Source organism: Salvelinus namaycush, chromosome 24 (genome assembly GCF_016432855.1).
Source record: "Salvelinus namaycush isolate Seneca chromosome 24, SaNama_1.0, whole genome shotgun sequence".
NCBI lineage: Eukaryota > Metazoa > Chordata > Actinopteri > Salmoniformes > Salmonidae > Salvelinus > Salvelinus namaycush.
In genome coordinates, this window is record NC_052330.1 from 26,898,986 (window position 1) to 26,919,113 (window position 20,128).

A 20,128-nucleotide genomic window follows, 5' to 3' on the forward strand; every position below is an offset into this window, starting at 1 on the left:
ATTTAATTTGGCAATGAATGAAGGAACATATAACGCCCCACCCAGCAGACTGTCGACCAATCGCGTTCACATTATCATGCCGCGTCACGCAGTTGCTAAACTAATCTTCACGCAATCCCTTCTCAAACTCAGGGTATGAGTCGACAAACCTGCCTATTTTCCTCAAAAGTATAATTTCACAATTCCAAATCAATACGATATTACAGAGAACAAGTTCATTATCTCACATCTGAAAATATTTGTAATGTTGTACTTCTTGTTCACAAAATTCATGTTGGGTTTTTGAGCCAGTGCCCAATTGACTCCCATTCACTCCTTGGAGGAGATCTCCTTGTCCCAGAATCGCCCAGAATAAGGCTACCAGTGCTGTTTGTTCTGCCAAGTTATCACCAAGGGGAAATGGGCAACACTGGATTAGTAGTATTTGTAACGCTGACACTTGAAATACCACATAGAGAAGCTGTTATTGTTAAGGTATGGTGTAATATAGGGTGCATAGCAGAGGAATAGTAGAGACGGGACCATGAGGGACATCAGTGTCTACTGTACAGAGACTGGGGAATGGAGCTCGGGTGAGGTCTGATTGTCTGTTACGGAGACCAACATTTCCCCAACAGACCAGTTCCACCCATTCTTGGTTGTTGAGCCAAAACTTTGGTTCTGGACAGACCATTCTGGAAGTGTTTATTTTAAGATCAGTGCATTCCCAGGCTCCAGAGGGAAAGCAAGCAAGCTTCTGTGGAAAATAGCAACACCGTTTCCATTTACGTTGATGCTGTTTAAGTGTGTTTATCTTATTATAAAAATAGAGCATGCATTAGTGGGATTTTAATGGAAGGCTATTTCTCTTGGAATCGAATCAAGAGCAAGAATGTAAATCGTTGTGAATAATGAGTTGGACTAAAGTCCTCTTATGAGGCTTGTCTCATTGGTCATGTCTAATAGCCTTAGCTGAACTTCTGAATTTTTCAAAAATGCATTAATCTTTCTCCTCAACTCAGTATTCTAGGGACTTGTAAGAGCATCACTTAACATTCTGTCTGAGTAGCACAGACGTAGGAGAGCGTATCCTAACAACCACACAAAGTGGAAACAAACATGTCTGTTGAAAGATGAAGTGCGAGAGGGGTACTCTCACACTTCAAATATAGGGACACCTGACATACAAGTGATTACATTGACTCTCATTGAACTAATTCACTGTATGTCTGAGCCTGCTGTCACATTTAAAATTAGCTCGCAAATATAAATAAGCACAGATATACTACTGCTACTAGGTATTATTTAGTTCAAATTTACATTTATGTTAAATTAAATTCCTGTCCTCGTGGACTAGGTTCACGTCTGCGGTGCAGTGGCCAAGGGAGCAATAAACAGTATTGGGACTGGGCCAGAATCAGCAGCATTTACGTCATCGTAAAGGAGGGGCTATGTACATTTCCCAGAGTAATGTAAGGGAGGATGCTGTCTGCTATTTCCACTTTTCCATCAATAAAAGCTAGCCGATTCAAATTGCTGAATTACAAAGAAAAAAGGATATAATATTCTCAAGGGGGCATTAGTCCAGAATACAATTAACATGGCATCGAAATGTCCTAAATGCGACAAGACAGTTTATTTTGGTAAGTGCATTTTTCATATGATCATGCATATCCGTCCATGCTATCCTCCCATGTGTTTTATGTACGACCCCCACACCCCGAGTCAGCTATGTAATGACTATTGTAGTCACCGTTATTTTGTCTAAAATCTGAGCCAACTGTTGTAACGTTATAATTATACCGTATGCATATTAGCCTATAGATTGGTGGGTAGGCCTAATAAGCAGTTGTACTGCCTTTGATATATTGTATAAGAATGAACCAGTATTAGGCTATTTATTATAAGTATTGGTCAGCCTGGCGTTCCTATAGAGACTAAACCAATTATGCCTGGTTCCTGACTGTAAATGACTTCAGACATTCTGTGTGGTATAGTCTACATGTGCTTATGCAGTCTTTGTGTTGATTGACAAACCAAAGCCATGTCCTTGCAGGTGTAATCATTTATTATTTCATGAGGTCATACGGGAAACCTACTGTACGACTGCATGTAGCTCGTGGCTATACATCGGTCATATCAGTCCAATAAAACGCCAGCGGTGCGTAAGGGTTTCCGCGCGCACACCACTTACCTGCAGCTGACCAGTTGGGTTTTTGGAGGGATATAAAGTGAAAACATCTGTCCCCAGATTAGTGACATAAGCAGACTACCCCATTGATGGCTACTAGGTGGATCTAAAAGCAATCTCTTATCCTTAACCGATAGCCTGTTTACAGAAGGCCTATTCAGGGAATGTGTTCGTAGTTTTAAAAGATTTGAGATAGCCTTTAGCCTAGCTGCGTGGCACAATAAAGAGATTGAGCTAATGCAATTAATAAGGTATAGGCTATTAATGTTGCTGCGCAGATAGATTGGCCCTATACCTTGCATATACATTATTAATTCGTAGCATATGTGTGATGGATCGACTTTGCCCTGATCTATCTCTGGAGAACAATAGGATTCCCATTTCAGCACTAACTGGCATGGACAGCTCCCAGCCTCCCAAAGAATGAAATGGAGTGGAGCCGCGCGCGAGCCGGCCGGCCAAACCGCACCCTTAAAATGACAGAGCATGGGTGTAAAGTGTGAGACACTCTTAAAGAAAAGCAGATTCAACATGTTCATTCATATGGTCGATCCAGACCTGTTGGTCTCTGTTGAAACTGAAACATACTGTACATGATTCAATCCAGTATCATACATTTTTATCCCACTTTCCTGTCATAGGAAGCCCCTATACACCATAGTAAAAAACGAAATAAAGAAATAGTTTGATAGTTCTTCTTAGACTATATTAGACTCATTTTTTGTTAATTCATAAATGAAAAACAGTAAGCAGATGGTACTTGCTTCTGGGGTTCTTTATTTTTCGTGTATAATAGTCAGTGGCAGTGTGTCAGAATGAAACCTCTGGAAACCTTGCAACACTTTTCACTCATCTTGAAGCATCTGTTTCTTTTGCCTAATTAGTCCCCAAATGGGCAATGGTTTGGGTTTTCCATCTGGTAATGAACGACAGAATAAATACCTGGTAGCCTTGAAATCTGCTCGCTGTCTGAGACATTGAAAACTAAGCATCTTAGTACTTTCACTTATGGAAAGGTCCCTTAGAATTTTCCCTCTGAGCCATACTTTTGTGGCTTGTCACTCTCTTTTTGTCTGTTCCCATTATTTACACACTGCCCCCCCCCCCCCTAGGTTCATAGTTCCTTTAGTCCCTGTCTGCTTGATGGTATCCTTGAGTGCTGCTATATCTGCAGTGTTTACTTCTCTCAGTCTACTCCCACTCTCATTATGAAATACCTCATATTCTGTCCGTGTCCCTCTGCCTCAGGAGTTTAGATGATGTATGTTATGTAATTCCCAGTCTTTGATTCAGGCACCATGACTTCTCCTCTCTCATTTTAACATTGTAATCTGGGTCATTACATAATAGTCATCACCCATATCTCTAAAAGTGTACTGACTTTGTGGGTAATTTAGTGTTGCCCGTTGCTGTCCTTGAAAGATACTGATAATAATAATCCTCACTCCTCTCTGACTGTCAGAGTTATCGGCTGTCCCAATTAACACCCTATTCCTTATGTAGTGCACTACTTTTGACCAGAGCCCTACCTGTGCCATGATCAAAAGTAGTGCACTACATAGGGACTAGTGTGCCATTTGTGATTTAGCCACAGAGTCCTGCTCCTACACTGCCACTGGATGGATCTCATCAACAGATACAGGAAGAGACATAATCACATATTGTGACAATACAGAGGCGGATGCAAGATGCAAGCAACGATGGTTTAATGAATACAGTTTACAGCAGCAACAGGACAGACAGACTGTACTCAGACGGAATCCGACCCAGGGACTAGGGCGCATATACCGATGATAGCGTGCTGAGAAATCCAGGGGAATGTGTCCGGATGGGTAGGAATGAGCACAGAAGATAATCCACACAAGGGCGGCGAGAGAAAGAGCCCAGACACACGACACAACCTCAGGGAAGTAACAATGATCTGACAACAAGAAACACTGGTTACAGAACATATAAAGGGAAGATAAGTGATTCCAGCTGGCGCAGACAATCAGGCCGAGATTGGGAACCACGCCCACACAAACACGGGAGAGAGAGAGAGAGAGAGAAAGAGAAAGAGAAAGAGAAAGAGAGAGAGAGAGGGAGGCAGTGGATTCATGAACCGTGACAATACCCCCCCCCCCTAGGAACGCCTCTTGGCGTTCCCAGGCGAATTTACCTGTCGATTGAAATCATCGATAAGGGAGTGATCCAGAATGTCCCTAGCAGGTACCCAACTTCTCTCCTCCGGACCGTAACCCTCCCAGTCCACCAGGTACTGGATTCCGCGTCCCCTCCTTCTAGAGTCCAAAATACGATTGACAGAAAAGGTGGGTTCCCCATCAACAAGTCGTGGCGGCGGGGGAACCGGGACCGGCGGGTTAATGCGTGCCTGAAACACAGGTTTTATTTTAGACACATGAAAGGTAGGATGAATTCTCCTATATGCCGGAGGAAGCTTGAGCCGGACCGCCACCGGACTAATGATCCTGGTGACTTTGAACGGGCCGATAAATTTGGGGGCAAGCTTGTTCGAAACGGATCGGAGTGGAATGTTCTTAGTAGAAAGCCACACTCCTTGGCCAACGACGTATACCGGAGGCTTCGACCGGCGGCGATCGGCCTTAGCCTTGGTGCGCGCCCCCACCCGGAGAAGAGTCTCACGGGCTCTGCTCCATGCGTGACGGCACCTCTGGATGAAAGCGTGAGCGGAGGGAACAGTGACCTCGGACTCCGTACTGGGAAAGATAGGTGGCTGGTAACCTAAACTACACTCAAACGGAGAGAGACCCGTGGCTGCCACTGGCAACGAATTGTGAGCGTACTCAACCATAGAGAGTTGTTGACTCCAGGAAGAGGGATTCTTAGAAACCAAACATCGCAACACTCTCTCCAAATCTTGGTTGGCCCTCTCCGTTTGACCGTTGCTCTGGGGATGAAACCCTGAAGACAGACTGACACTCGCTCCCAGTAACCTACAAAACTCTTGCCAAAACTTGGACACAAATTGGGGCCCCCTGTCAGAAACTACGTCCATCGGCAGGCCATGTAAGCGAAAGACGTGATCCACGACAGTTACCGCTGTCTCCTTGGCAGATGGTAATTTAGGCAAGGGAATAAAATGAGCCGCCTTCGAGAACCGGTCCACCACGGTCAAAACAACCGTCTTGCCCTGGGAGGGCGGGAGGGCGGTAACAAAATCTAGCGCGATGTGGGACCAGGGTCTCGAAGGGACCGACAGCGGTTGGAGTAACCCATCTGGAGGTCGATTAGAAGTCTTCCCAGTGGCACAAACCGCGCAAGCCAAGACAAAACTGTGAATGTCACGAGCCATCAGTGGCCACCAAAAGCGTTGCTTAACCAAAAAGCTAGTGCGGCTGACTCCTGGATGACACGCTACGTTGGAGCAATGCCCCCACCGAATAACATCGGACCGACACCCCTCCGGCACAAACAACCGATTAGGCGGGCAACCGGGCGGAGGCTTTACCCCTTCTAAGGCCGTTTTGACCCTCGATTCAACCTCCCATGTGAGTGTGGAGACCACTAGGGTCCCGGGTAGGATGCACTCGGGAGTGGATGGGCGTTCGGAATGGTCAAAAATGCGAGAAAGGGAATCGGGTTTGACATTCTTGGAACCCGGGCGATACGAGAGAGAGAAGTCAAAACGTCCGAAAAAGAGTGCCCACCGCGCCTGCCTGGAGTTGAGTCGCTTGGCGGTTCTGATATATTCCAAATTCTTGTGATCGGTCCAAACTATAAAAGGTACCCCCGAACCCTCTAACCAATGGCGCCACTCCTCCAGTGCTAACTTCACTGCCAACAACTCTCTGTTGCCAATGTCGTAGTTGCGTTCCGCAGGTGATAACCGATGGGACAGGAACGCGCAAGGGTGCATCTTGTCGTCAGAAGAGGAACGTTGGGAAAGTACCGCACCTACCCCCACCTCTGAAGCGTCCACCTCCACCACGAACTGACGCGAGGGATCGGGAGCTATGAGGATGGGGGCCGAAACAAAGCGGCTCTTGAGTTTGGCGAATGCAGCCTCGGCTGTATCGGACCACCTGAACGTCACTCTGGGGGAGGTTAAGGCGGTAAGAGAAGCGACTATCTGGCTAAAGTTGCGAACGAAACGCCGGTAGAAATTGGCGAATCCCAGAAACCTCTGTAGGGCCTTACGGGAATCTGGGCTTGGCAAATCCACCACAGCCTTAACCTTGTCAGGATCCATGTGAATACCTTCAGTCGAGACGATGTAACCTAGGAATGGAACGGATTGTGCATGAAAAATGCATTTCTCCGCCTTGACAAAAAGTCCATTCTCCAACAACCTCTGAAGCACTCGTCTGACGTGCTGAACGTGTTCCTGGAGAGAAGAAGAAAAAATCAGTATGTCATCCAGGTAAACATATATGAACTGATCAATCATATCTCTCAGCACGTCATTGACGAGTGCCTGGAAAACCGCTGGGGAGTTGGATAGCCCAAAAGGCATGACCAAATATTCGAAGTGCCCTCTGGGGGTGTTAAACGCGGTCTTCCATTCATCCCCCCTCCTTATGCGAACCAAATGATATGCATTACGTAAATCCAACTTAGTGAACACGGATGCTCCCTGTAACCTTTCAAAGGCTGAGGACATCAACGGTAAGGGATAGGTATTCTTCACTGTGATGTTATTCAACCCACGGTAATCAATACAAGGACGCAGAGATCCGTCCTTCTTCCCCACAAAGAAGAACCCCGCCCCCGCTGGAGAAGAGGAAGGACGAATGAATCCAGAGGCCAGAGAATCAGAGATGTATCTCTCCATAGCCTCCCTCTCAGGAACAGAGAGTGAATATAACTTGCCTTTAGGCGGAGACTCACCTGGCAATAATTCTATTGCACAGTCATAGGGACGATGCGGAGGAAGAGAAGCAGCACGGGACTTGCTGAACACCTCCTTCAGGTCGAGGTATTCAACGGGCACGTTAGACAAATCCACTGCCTCCTCTAGAAACACAGAATCAGACACAGATGAACAAGCAGACACTAAACAGGACTCAAGACACTTGTTACTCCACATGGATATAGAGTTATGACCCCAGTCAACTCTGGGGTTGTGTTGGGTGAGCCAAGGGTGGCCGAGAACTAATGGTGCAAGGGGTGAGTCCATGAGTAGAAATGATAGTGTCTCAGTGTGATTGCCAGAAGTGATGAGTGTGATAGGTTCAGTGGTGTGAGAAATGTTGGAGAGTTCTTGACCATTGAGAGCGTTGACGGATATCTTGTGCGTGAGTGAGGTGATAGGAATATGGAGCTTGTGAGCGAGCTTGAAGTCCATAAAATTACCCTCTGCTCCTGAGTCCAGTAAGGCTTGGGTGTCGTGCGTGTGGGTGGCCCATCTTAGTCTTACCGGGAGGAGAGTAGATGATGAGGTCTTCTCTGTGGTGACACCACCCGATAGTAGCCTCATACTTACTACCGGGCCTGATCTTTTACCGGGCAGGAGTGGATAAAGTGGCCCGCTCTACCACAGTAGAGACAGAGTCCTTGGGATCTCCGCCTCTCCCTCTCTTCCCGGGAGAGGCGAGCTCTCCCCAGCTGCATGGGTTCGTGAGCGGAGGCTGAACTGGCCGTGTTCCCGCCGCTGGCATGCCAGCCCTCCGTGTCGTTATACGGTCTGTTAGGGCATGCTCGGCGGCCAATACGACTCAGACGAGCGTCGACCCTCAAGGCTAGTTCCACTAGTCCATTTAAACTCCTGGGAAGGTCCAGAACATAAATCTCCTTCTGGATCCGGTCCTCCAGCCCATGCAGGAACATGTCCCACTGCGCTTCCTCGTTCCACTGACACTCTGCGGCCAGGGTGCGGAATTGGATGGAGTATTCCGATACTGAACGGTCTCCTTGGCGAAGGTCAGCGAGTAGTCTGGCCGCCTCCCTACCCGCCACGGCCCGATCGAAGACCCTTCTCATCTCCTCGGAGAGTGTCTGGAAAGAGGTGCAGCATGGGTCCTGGTTCGCCCACACCGCCGTTCCCCAAAGAGCCGCTTTGCCTGATAGCAGTGTGAGTACGAATGCTACCTTAGACTGTTCACGGTTGAAGGTCCGTGACTGCAACGAGAAATGCATGGAACATCTCGTAAGAAAAGCTCTGCAATAGTCAGGATCACCTGAATAACCCTCTGGTGTCGGTAGCCGTGGCTCTAGCTGGGAATCCGGCTCTGGCGGGGCGGGTTGAACTGCCGGTGTAGGTGGCGCAGCGAGACCCCTCAGATGTTGTAATTGTTGGGTCAGCTGGGATACCTGCGTCACAAGGGCTTGTACTGCCCGACCTGTGCTGGAGATGTTCTCCTCTTGTTGATCCATTCTCGTGATACTGCGGGAAATGAATTCGGTCAGACTCGTTGAACTCGCTGCATCCATGTTCAGGTCAGATCATTCTGTGACAATACAGAGGCGGATGCAAGATGCAAGCAACGATGGTTTAATGAATACAGTTTACAGCAGCAACAGGACAGACAGACTGTACTCAGACGGAATCCGACCCAGGGACTAGGGCGCATATACCGATGATAGCGTGCTGAGAAATCCAGGGGAATGTGTCCGGATGGGTAGGAATGAGCACAGAAGATAATCCACACAAGGGCGGCGAGAGAAAGAGCCCAGACACACGACACAACCTCAGGGAAGTAACAATGATCTGACAACAAGAAACACTGGTTACAGAACATATAAAGGGAAGATAAGTGATTCCAGCTGGCGCAGACAATCAGGCCGAGATTGGGAACCACGCCCACACAAACACGGGAGAGAGAGAGAGAGAGAGAGAAAGAGAAAGAGAAAGAGAGAGAGAGAGGGAGGCAGTGGATTCATGAACCGTGACACATATTGTACCAAAGGGCAAACAAAATACCCCTTAATCAACCTTAATTATTTAGAATGAACAACCCCCCACAGCCTCCTCTCTCACTTTCTCTCCCTGTGTGTGTGTGTGTGTCTGTGTGTGTGTGTGTGTGTGTGTGTGTGTGTGTGTGTGTGTGTGTGTGTGTGTGTGTGTGTGTGTGTGTGTGTGTGTGTGTGTGTGTGTGTGTGTGTGTGTGTGTGTGTGTGTGTGTGTGTGTGCGCGCGCGCGCGTGCGTGCGTGCTATGCTTGTGCAGCTAGAAAAAGTAGAGTGAGAGAACAATAGAGAGAGAGAGACTGGAAGGGCAAGAAGAGAGACAGATGGAGAGAGTGATAGAAAGACAGACAGACAGACAGAGAGAGAGAGAGAGAGAGAGAGAGAGAGAGAGAGAGAGAGAGAGAGAGAGAGAGAGAGAGAGAGAGAGAGAGAGAGAGAGAGAGAGAGAGAGAGAGAGAGAGAGAGAGAGAGAGAGAGAGAGAGAGAGAGAGAGAGAGAGAGAAAACACCCTGCAGGGACAGCACAAAGTGCTCACTGCCTCCCACTTAACTGTGTCTTGCATTAGTGACAGGTCGCCAATCTAAAGAGGATGGGATATCTGAGGTTAGAGATAACAGCCTTATCTTCACTACATTTCTATATACTATATTGACCAACACTCTTATAATGAAAGGTGTTATCTAGAACCTTAAAGGATTCTTCGGCTGTCCCCATAGGAGAACCTTTTGAACCCTTTTTGGTTGCAGGTAGAACCCTTTTAGTTCCAAGTAGAACCCTTTTGGTTCCAGGTAGAACCCTTTTGGTTGCAGGTAGAACCCTTTTGGTTCCTGGTAGAACCCTTTTAGGTTCCATGAAGAACCCTTCCTACTGAAGCAGCTCACTCTGTAGCGTCTTATACTGAATTGACATGTCTCTCTAAATGGGTAAATTCAACTACAAATGTCAGTTTCCTGTACAGTAATGTAACCAGTGTCCCCCTCATCCCCCACACAGCGGAGAAGGTGACATCTCTGGGGAAAGACTGGCACAAGTTCTGTCTGAAATGTGAGCGTTGTAACAAGACCCTGAACCCAGGGGGCCATGCTGAGGTAAGAGGATTCAGTAGCTTACACTCATAGAAAAATAGGTGCTATCTAGAGTGGCGCACTGCATCTCAGTGCTAGTGGCGTCACTACAGACCCTGGTTCGATTCCAGGCTGTATCACAACCGGCCGTGATTGGGAGTCCCATAGAGCGGGTTACAATTCGCCCAGCGTCGCCTGGATTAGGGATGGCCGGTTGTGACGGTAGGCCGTCATTGTAAATAAGAATTTGTTCTTAACTGACTTCCTTAGCTAAATAAAGGTTCAATTAAAAAAAAAATATATATATATAGAATTGAAAAGGGTTCTTTGGCTGACCCCAACGGAGAACCCTTTGAATAACCCTTTTTGGTTCCGAAAAGGTTTCTACCTTTTTCACACAGAAACAGTCAGAAACTGCAGGGAGTGTTGTGTACAATAGAGAGGAGTAACTAAGAGGACATTTTGGCTCTGTTCCCATAGATCTCTGGGAAGGTTATGGAGGATTAAGGTCTCACGGGGAGAGTATCGGCATTCTGAGAGAGTATTCTGACGTAGCCTGTTCATCAATATAGGTACTGTACAGTACTATACAGGACCTAGGCCAGTTACGAACAGAGAGGATTGGCTTCTATAGTTAATTTAGGGTACAGTAGGCTACTAAAGTGTGGGGTGCTATCATGTGTAGTGTGCAGTGCATCTAAATTCCATTGGTTTCCTCTCATTTCTGTTGCATGTTTCACTGATCCAAAGATCCCTCTAAAGCGAATGTAGAAAAAGGGATTGACACAATCTACACATAATCTACATACAGTATATGTCATATAAATACAATAAACATAGAACATTTACACATGATAGAAGAGTAGATTCTAAATGATAGTTGAAAATGTGCTGAGAATATACTGAGAATATACTGAGACTGTACCATTTACAGTGAAATATACTGAGACTGTACCATTTACAGTGAAATATACTGAGACTGTACCATTTACAGTGAAATATACTGAGACTGTAGCATTTACAGTTGAATATACAGAGACTGTACCATTTACAGTGGAATATACTGAGACTGTACCATTTAATGTGGAAAATACTGAGACTGTACTATTTACAGTGGAATATACTGAGACCGTAACATTTACATTAGAATATACTGAGACAATACAATTTACAGTGAAATATACTGAGACTGTACCATTTACAGTGAAATATACTGAGACTGTACCATTTACAGTGAAATATACTGAGACTGTACCATTTACAGTGAAATATACTGAGACTGTACCATTTACAGTGAAATATACTGAGACTGTACCATTTACAGTCTACACCGGCTGTTTTAAACTCAAGTCAGTCATGTAGCATTCAATGCTAGAGTGGACGTCAATATGTTATAGTGGCATTTTTACTTCAAGTTATACCAAGATCCACCCCAACAAAGTCCAATGTGTTTGTTCCCAGATACTTCTTCTGCTCATTGTCTTTCCCTCTGTTCACAGCATGATGGAACTCCGTACTGCCACAAACCATGCTATGCTGCCCTCTTTGGACCAAAAGGTGCAATACATGAACTTTATAGCCATCCATTATTTAGTTATGTGTGCTTTATGTGCTTATAAAAACATTTTATTTATTTACAGTAAGCCTATAAGATAGGCCTAATGTATGCGTTTGCAGAGAGACTTATAAAAGGAAACTATGATCAATGTGTTTGTATGTTGACTGAATTAAGGATTTCTCTCTGTAGGTGTGAATATCGGAGGTGCTGGCTCTTATGTCTACGAGGCGCCTGTCAATGATACCCCTGCCAGCGTTTCCACGGAAACAGAGGCCAAACCTGAGGAGAAGAAAGCTCATGTCAGAGGCCCAGTGAAGGGTAAGCAACATGAAAGAACAGAGTAACAGATCTGCTGTCATGTTATTATATCCCGTATGAAGGTAACAGTGTATTTTCACCACTGACTGTAACAAGCCTCTTCTTCTCAATCTCTTTTTGACACAGCCGCAAGCTTCTCCACTTTCTCTGGAGAACCCAGCAAATGTCCAAGGTGCAGCAAGACAGTGTATTTCGGTACGTGTCTTATGTTATTGCCCATGCCATATTGGAGCTCTCATGTGCTAATGTGTGTGTGGACACAAACTCACATCATCTGTGAGTGGGTGTCCAGGGGAATATGGTGAGGTGGAGGAATGTTGTTTCCATGGTGATATGTCTGACATCGGTGTGTTTGTGTGTGTGTGTGTGTGTGTGTGTGTGTGTGTGTGTGTGTGTGTGTGTGTGTGTGTGTGTGTGTGTGTGTGTGTGTGTGTGTGTGTGTGTGTGTGTGCAGCTGAGAAGGTGACGTCCCTGGGGAAGGACTGGCATCGACCCTGTCTGCGCTGTGAGAGGTGCAGCAAGACCCTGGCCCCAGGCAGTCACGCAGAGGTGACAGACAGGAGACTGGGAGGCGGGGGTTGTGGGAGGGGGATGTTGGGAGGGGAGTTATTAGAAAGATTCCAGGAAGCAGAGCCATAGAAATACAGTTAGACAACGACTGCTGGGCCACCCTTCACATACAGTAACATTGACTTGAATGGAAATCAGTCAGATTCACCTTTTTTTACCAAGTACATTTTCACATACACAGAATTTGACATGAAGTGGTGCTGCTAGCAATATGCAAAATATACAAAGAGAATGTAGAAAAAGGGATTTACACAATCTACACATAATCTACATACAGTATATGTAATATAAATACAATAAACATAGAACAATTACACATGATAGAAGAGTAGATTCTAAATGATAGTTGAAAATGTGCTGAGAATATACTGAGAATATACTGAGACTGTACCATTTACAGTGAAATATACTGAGACTGTACCATTTACAGTGAAATATACTGAGACTGTACCATTTACAGTGAAATATACTGAGACTGTAGCATTTACAGTTGAATATACAGAGACTGTACCATTTACAGTGGAATATACTGAGACTGTACCATTTAATGTGGAAAATACTGAGACTGTACTATTTACAGTGGAATATACTGAGACTGTAACATTTACATTAGAATATACTGAGACAATACAATTTACAGTGAAATATACTGAGACTGTACCATTTACAGTGAAATATACTGAGACTGTACCATTTACAGTGGAATATACAGAGACTGTACCATTTACAGTGGAATATACAGAGACTGTACCATTTACAGTGGAATATACTGAGACTGTACCATTTACAGTGGAATATACTGAGACTGTAGCATTTACAGTTGAATATACAGAGACTGTATCATTTACAGTGGAATATACAGAGACTGTACCATTTACAGTGGAATATACTGAGACTGTACCATTTACAGTGGAATATACTGAGACCGTAACATTTACATTAGAATATACTGAGACAATACAATTTACAGTGAAATATACTGAGACTGTACCATTTACAGTGAAATATACTGAGACTGTACCATTTACAGTGAAATATACTGAGACTGTACCATTTACAATGGAATGTACTACAGTGCATATACCCAATACTACACTGTGTATATATTGCAGTGCAAATGCAGTGTAGTGCGGTAGTTCTATTTCTATGGCCAAAGATAGATACAGTAAATCTATGGCCATAGATAGATACAGTATTTCTATGGCCATAGATAGATACAGTATTTCTAAGGGCATAGATATAAACTCAGCAAAAAAAGAAATGTCCTCTCACTGTCAACTGCGTTTATTTTCAGCAAACTTAAGATGTGTAAATATGTGTATGAACATAACAAGATTCAACAACTGAGACATAAACTGAACAAGTTCCACAGACATGTGACTAACAGAAATGGAATAATGTGTCCCTAAACAATAGGGGCGTCAGAATCAAAAGTAACAGTCAGTATCTGGTGTGGCCACCAGTTGCATTAAGTACTGCAGTGCATCTCCTCCTCATGGACTGCACCAGATTTGCCAGTTCTTGCTGTGAGATGTTACCCCACTCTTCCACCAAGGCACCTGCAAGTTCCCGGACATTTCTGGGGGGAATGGCTCTAGCCCTCACCCTCCGATCCAACAGGTCTCAAACTTGCTCAATGGGATTGAGGTGCGGGCTCTTTGCTGGCCATGGTTGAACACTGACATTCCTGTCTTGCAGGAAATCATGCACAGAACGAGCAATATGGCTGGAGGCATTGTCATGCTGGAGGGTCATGTCAGGATGAACCTGCAGGAAGGGTACCACATGAGGGAGGAGGATGTCTTCCCTGTAACGCACAGCGCTGAGATTGCCTGCAATGTCAACAAGCTCAGTCCGATGATGCTGTGACACAACGCCCCAGACCATGACGGACCCTCCACCTCCAAATCGATCCTGCTCCAGAGTACAGGCCTCGGTGTAACGGTCATTCCTTCGACGATAAACGCGAATCCGACCATCACCCCTGGTGAGACACAACCGTGACTCGTCAGTGAAGAGGACTTTTTGCCAGTCCTGTCTGGTCCAGCGACGGTGGGTTTGTGCCCATAGGCGATGTTGTTGCCGGTCATGTCTGATGAGGACCTGCCTTACAACAGGCCTACAAGCCCCCAGTCCAGCCTCTCTCAGCCTATTGCGGACAGTCTGAGCACTGATGGAGGGATTGTGCGTTCCTGGTGTAACTTGGGCAGTTGTTGTTGCCATCCTGTACCTGTCCCGCAGGTGTGATGTTCGGATGTATCGATCCTGTGCAGGTGTTGTTACACGTGGTCTGCCACTGCGAGGACGATCAGCTGTCCGCCCTGTCTCCCTGTAGCGCTGTCTTAGGCGTCTCACAGTACGGACATTGCAATTTATTGCCCTGGCCACATCTGCAGTCCTCATGCCTCCTTGCAGCATGTCTAAGGCACGTTCATGCAGATGAGCAGGGACCCTGAGCATCTTTCTTTTGGTGTTTTTCAGAGTTAGTAGAAAGGCCTCTTTAGTGTCCTAAGTTTTCATAACTGTGACCTTAATTGCCTACCTTCTGTAAGATGTTAGTGTCTTAACGAACGTTCCACAGGTGCATGTTCATTAATTGTTCATGGTTCATTGAACAAGCATGGGAAACAGTGTTTAACTTCTTTACAATGAAGATCTGTTAAGTTATTTGGATTTTTACGAATTATCTTTGAAAGATAGGGTCCTGAAAAAGGGACGTTTCTTTTTTTGCTGAGTTTTTATATAGTATTTATGTGGCCATAGATAGATACAGATGCCTTTAAAGCTGTGTCAGGAACTGTCTCAGTACAGTACATTATATTTATTCCATTCTGTTACAGCATGATGGGCAGGCCTACTGCCACAAACCGTGCTACGCCACCCTGTTTGGGCCCAAAGGTAGGCTCACTCACTCAGAACTATCTTCCTCTTAACCACATGAAAGATAAAACGCCTTATTGCTATGGCTTACATGTATTATGATATTTCATATACTGTATATCACCATATTCTGATGTCTTTCTATTGTCCCATTCCAGGGGTGAACACTGGAGGTGTAGGAAGCTACATCTACGATGAACCCAGCACTGAGGCAGAGACTGAGGCCCAGCCTTGAGTTTACCCATACCCACCTCCACCCCCACCCAGACCTCTTCAACATTGCCTCCCTTACCCTGGCCTTGTTACTAACCCCAGTCGTAGATAGACTCACCCTATCTGTATTTCCAACCTCTGCCTACACGTTCGACTATGTTCACCCATGCCCTGATTAAATAGTATTGTCTCCTTTAGGCTATTCAGCATCTACAGAAAAAAAAAACATGTCAAATCATACATAGTGTAGGCCTAACTCACGGGATGGATATTTAGAATGTTCTGTTGTATTTCTACATTATTTATACCTCCATTTTGTGTACGCAATTTCATCTTTATAGCTTCTCCCTTCTCCGATCTAGCTTCTCCCTGTGAAATACACAGTAGGTTCATGGGTGTCCCCTACCTGGTTGTTTGTGTCAAATGAACAGTTGTGTGTAAGATGTACAGTACACTGTTTATTAAATGATAAGTCACCATATGGTTTGACTCTACACAATACAGCACAGATGTATAGGGGAAGATTTGGGGGTGGTAGGCCTACTGTTTGTCATTCCCTGAAAACGTATGTAATTTGTAATTTGTTGTGCTCCTGTAATGACATGGCAGACACAACTGCCATGTTGATTGCCAAGCTATCCGCTATGGGCCTATTTTCACCCTGCAGTATAGAGACAGAGTAGATAGATAGAACATACGCCTCCTAGGAATGTGCATTAGTATTAGCTTATTGTTGTTGGTGACTGAATATGTTTTGTACTTTGGGTCTTTGAGCACCAAATGTGTGTTACTGAGAAGAACAGTGGTCATCAGAGGTTTTCTACAATAAAATTGTGAGGACATGAAAGGTTGTTTTGTGTCTTATTTGGGGAAATATATAAGGGTGTTACTTTACAGGGAGCTGTAAATGTATTGCATATTGGTAGCTACAGCCTAATTACAGTGGACAACACAGCCCCCTACGTGACATCACCAATGTCTACCAGCAGGGTGTGACTACTCGTTATGTAGCGAGGTGTCACGAGCATGTGAAGGTTTTGCAAAGCCTTGTGGATGTTGTTGTTCATTCCTTGCTCACTGTGTTACATAAATATTGTAAGTGAAACATAAAAGTCTTCGCTTTAATGTCAGCTGCGATTATTGTGGCCGCTGTCGTCGGCGGTGGAATACTGCTAATTGTTCGCAGAATGTTCCCCCGGAAGAAAGCGGTCGAGTTGCTCCGGTACCCGGCCGATATGATGCGGGGAAAGACGGTCATTGTGACCGGGGCGAACAGCGGCATAGGGAAGGCCGCGGCTGGGGAGCTGCTCAAACTCCAGGCCCGGGTGATCATGGCCTGTCGGGATCAGCAGATGGCTGAGGAAGCAGCGCAGGACATCAAGAAGCAAGCGGGGCCAGAGCACGGAGAGGTGGTGATCAAACAACTGGACCTCGCCTCGCTTCAGTCTGTGCGGAGCTTTTGCGAGGAGATCCTGAAGGTAAATGTGCATTTTGCTGAACTTTATTGGGGTCAGTCTAGGCTAAATAACTATTGTACATAAGGCAAAAATGTCAAAATGTTATTCTGGTCCGCGAAGACTGATGCAGTGGAATATTCTGTTGTTTGAGCTGTTGGAGGGTCTCGTCTCGTTCATTCCATGACTATCATACTGGGGCTGTGATTTTTTTTAAATTAATGTTACCTTTCAAAGCGCCATAGTGAGCTGTCCAACGTTCTGAAACAGTCACATGTACACATTCATTTAGCGTTTTTTTTTTACAAAAGCTATCAACATCAATTCAATTGTAAAGGGATTACATTTAGAGATAAGGTCTTCCTTATTACAATTCCTTCACTTGAAATGACTTGCGTTGATTGTAGTTTCTTACTCATGAATGATTGAGATAAAGAGACCAACATGACACCACTAAGCAAAACCTCTCCACTAATGGTACAGTATGTGTGCCTCATACATGACTGTCTTCCTCTGACTGCCCCTGTTAGGAAGAACAACAAGTCGACGTGCTCATCAACAACGCGGGCATTTACCAGTGTCCCTACACGAAGACAGAGGAGGGTTTTGAGATGCAGCTGGGGGTCAACCACCTGGGTCACTTCCTCCTCACCCACCTCCTCCTGGACCTCCTCAAGCGCTCCTCCCCCAGCCGCGTGGTGGTGGTCTCCTCCAAGCTCTACAAGTATGGCAGCATCAACTTCGACGACCTCAACAGGTGTGGTTGGTTCATGTTATGTTGTGTGTATTGTGTTTTTACCTGGATCCCATTCATTAGTGCAGACTGTAGCAAAACGGTTTGCACAAAAAAAACTATTGTTTATTATTGGACAATAGTTCAAGTTAGTCTTTCCCTGTTTCGGTAAGTTTTCTTTATTTTGGTGCCTAATGAACACAACCCTTGTGTAATGTCTGTTGTGTTTCTATGGATGATTCTCCCCTTGAGGGATAATGTTTTCTACTTCTATCTCCACTACAGTGAGAGAAGCTACAACAAAGCCTTCTGCTACAGCCAGAGCAAGCTGGCTAATCTGCTCTTCACCCACCAGCTGGCCCAGCGCCTGGAGGAGGAGGGCGTCACGGGGGTAACGGTCAACGCCCTCACCCCAGGCATCGTGAGGACCAGGCTGGGGAGGCACATCCACATCCCCTTCCTGGCCAAACCTCTCTTTTACCTGGCCTCGTTGTTCTTCTTCAAGAGCCCACTGGAGGGCGCTCAGATGCCACTCTACCTGGCGTGTTCACCCGACGTGGAGGGCGTGACGGGGAAGTGCTTCGCTAACTGCGAGGAGGAGGAGCTGATGCCCAAGGCGACGGAAGATCAGGCGGCCAAGAGACTGTGGGACCTGAGTGAGACCATGGTGGGGATAAAAACTCAATAAGGGACCTGGGAGACCTGGGATCCAGAATCTCTCCTAGAGACCTTATGAGAGACTTGCCCTGGGAATCAAGTGAATTGGGAGATGATTGATTGATTGATTCTTGGGGTTTCATTGGAACTGGGGTCAGTGGGTAAAGTTTCCACTGTTTTTAATTGACCTCGGTATGTGGGTGGGTGGGTGCGTGCGTGTGTGTGGGCGCGTGTGTGCGTGCACGTATAATTGTGTGATGTGCAAATGAGGTGTGGATGGAGTGTGAGTGTGATTGGAGGTGTGCATGCAGAGTGCTAATACTGAGCAATGTGCCTGTGAAACTGAGAACTGCAGTCTTCCATGAATGTGTAACTAAGTATATCCGTTCCCATAGGAACCAGCTATTCTATCTTCTATACTGTCTTCACCAGTGTTCACTGAATCACAAATTCACACAGTCAAAGTGGAGGGGAGCTAATTCCCAGTAGCGATTATCAAAGGGGAGCTGGACTGTCATATTTGCTTTTACCGAGTGCTAACATGATTGGTTCTAGTGCTATAGAAATATCTCTGGGGTGGTTTGAAAAGCCAACAGGTATCTAGTTCAGCAGCTGTAAATAAATGCGAAGGCAGCTAAGCTCATGCATCCTGCAGCATGCACTTGGCAGTAGAAAAAGGAATAGGAGACTGGTTGTGTTGCGTTACCTAATCCAGTTTTCCTCTCATGAGGTGTTTGAAGTGTAAATTCGTCGCCTTCTGCTGTGACAGGATGGACGGGAACAATAAAGTTGACAATGAGATTCAGATTCAGTCAGATGATGTTGATGCTGTGGTGGCTCCCTCCTCTGGATAGATGTAATCTCTCAAGTAATTCCCTTTTCGCTCCAGAGTGAGTGAGAGGAGGGAATGTGTTTGGAATGTCAATGCGGAGGTATGGCTAATGCTATGAATTATATAGTCAAACAAAATAGTCGACAATCCAAAGATAATTTCTCGACACGTGTGTATGTGCGCACACACACAGTTTGATTTGAATGCTTTTAAAACCATTACAGTGACATTGTATCTGTGATCTTTCACACTAAATTACATGATATTTATTTCCCACACACACTAAAACAGTTGAGGCAGCCTTGGAGCATCAAAATGCGTAGTTTGTGCTTTATTAGGTTAAAAGAAACACAACAGAAATATAGAAACATGCATCATGGTGTGATAGTAACAAGCATGCAGTTGCTTGATGGGGGTATGAGAATGAGAATCTGAGGTAGAGTGGGACAGGAAAACTTATCCAAAGGTTATAGAGAAAAAATAGTATCAACGGGTAGGACAAATGTTTACATCTCAAAAGAAGTCCATTGTTAACAAAATAATACCTACATTAAGTGCTCTGGAAATTTTTAAATCATGTCAAAGCAAAAACTGAATGAGTGGACAGAGCTGCACTGAAATGGATTCAGCCTAGGGGCATCTATATTTTTTTGTAAAAACACCTAGTACTACAACTTTAGCCCATTCCCCAGGCCCTTTACAGTATAGTGCTGCAACTTTAACCCATTCCCCGGGCCCTTTACAGTATAGTACTGCAACTTTAACCCATTCCCCAGGCCCTTTACAGTATAGTGCTGCAACTTTAGCCCATTC

General features: G+C 45.4%; 2 protein-coding genes across 2 annotated transcripts; both read left to right on the forward strand.

The window, feature by feature from the left end:
- The first annotated feature begins 1,457 nt into the window (after positions 1–1,457).
- On the forward strand, positions 1,458–16,480 carry LOC120019125 (cysteine-rich protein 2-like). The gene is made up of 8 exons (XM_038962398.1): positions 1,458–1,622; positions 10,030–10,124; positions 11,600–11,657; positions 11,848–11,976; positions 12,103–12,171; positions 12,431–12,525; positions 15,387–15,444; positions 15,585–16,480. Exons 1-8 carry the CDS (start codon positions 1,580–1,582, stop codon positions 15,659–15,661), a joined length of 624 nt encoding a protein of 207 aa, XP_038818326.1. The 5' UTR covers positions 1,458–1,579; the 3' UTR covers positions 15,662–16,480.
- Positions 16,481–16,673: 193 nt separating this feature from the next.
- LOC120019124 (retinol dehydrogenase 14-like) lies at positions 16,674–19,290 on the forward strand. The gene is made up of 3 exons (XM_038962396.1): positions 16,674–17,117; positions 17,624–17,850; positions 18,112–19,290. Exons 1-3 carry the CDS (start codon positions 16,764–16,766, stop codon positions 18,512–18,514), a joined length of 984 nt encoding a protein of 327 aa, XP_038818324.1. The 5' UTR covers positions 16,674–16,763; the 3' UTR covers positions 18,515–19,290.
- The last annotated feature ends 838 nt before the right edge of the window (positions 19,291–20,128 follow it).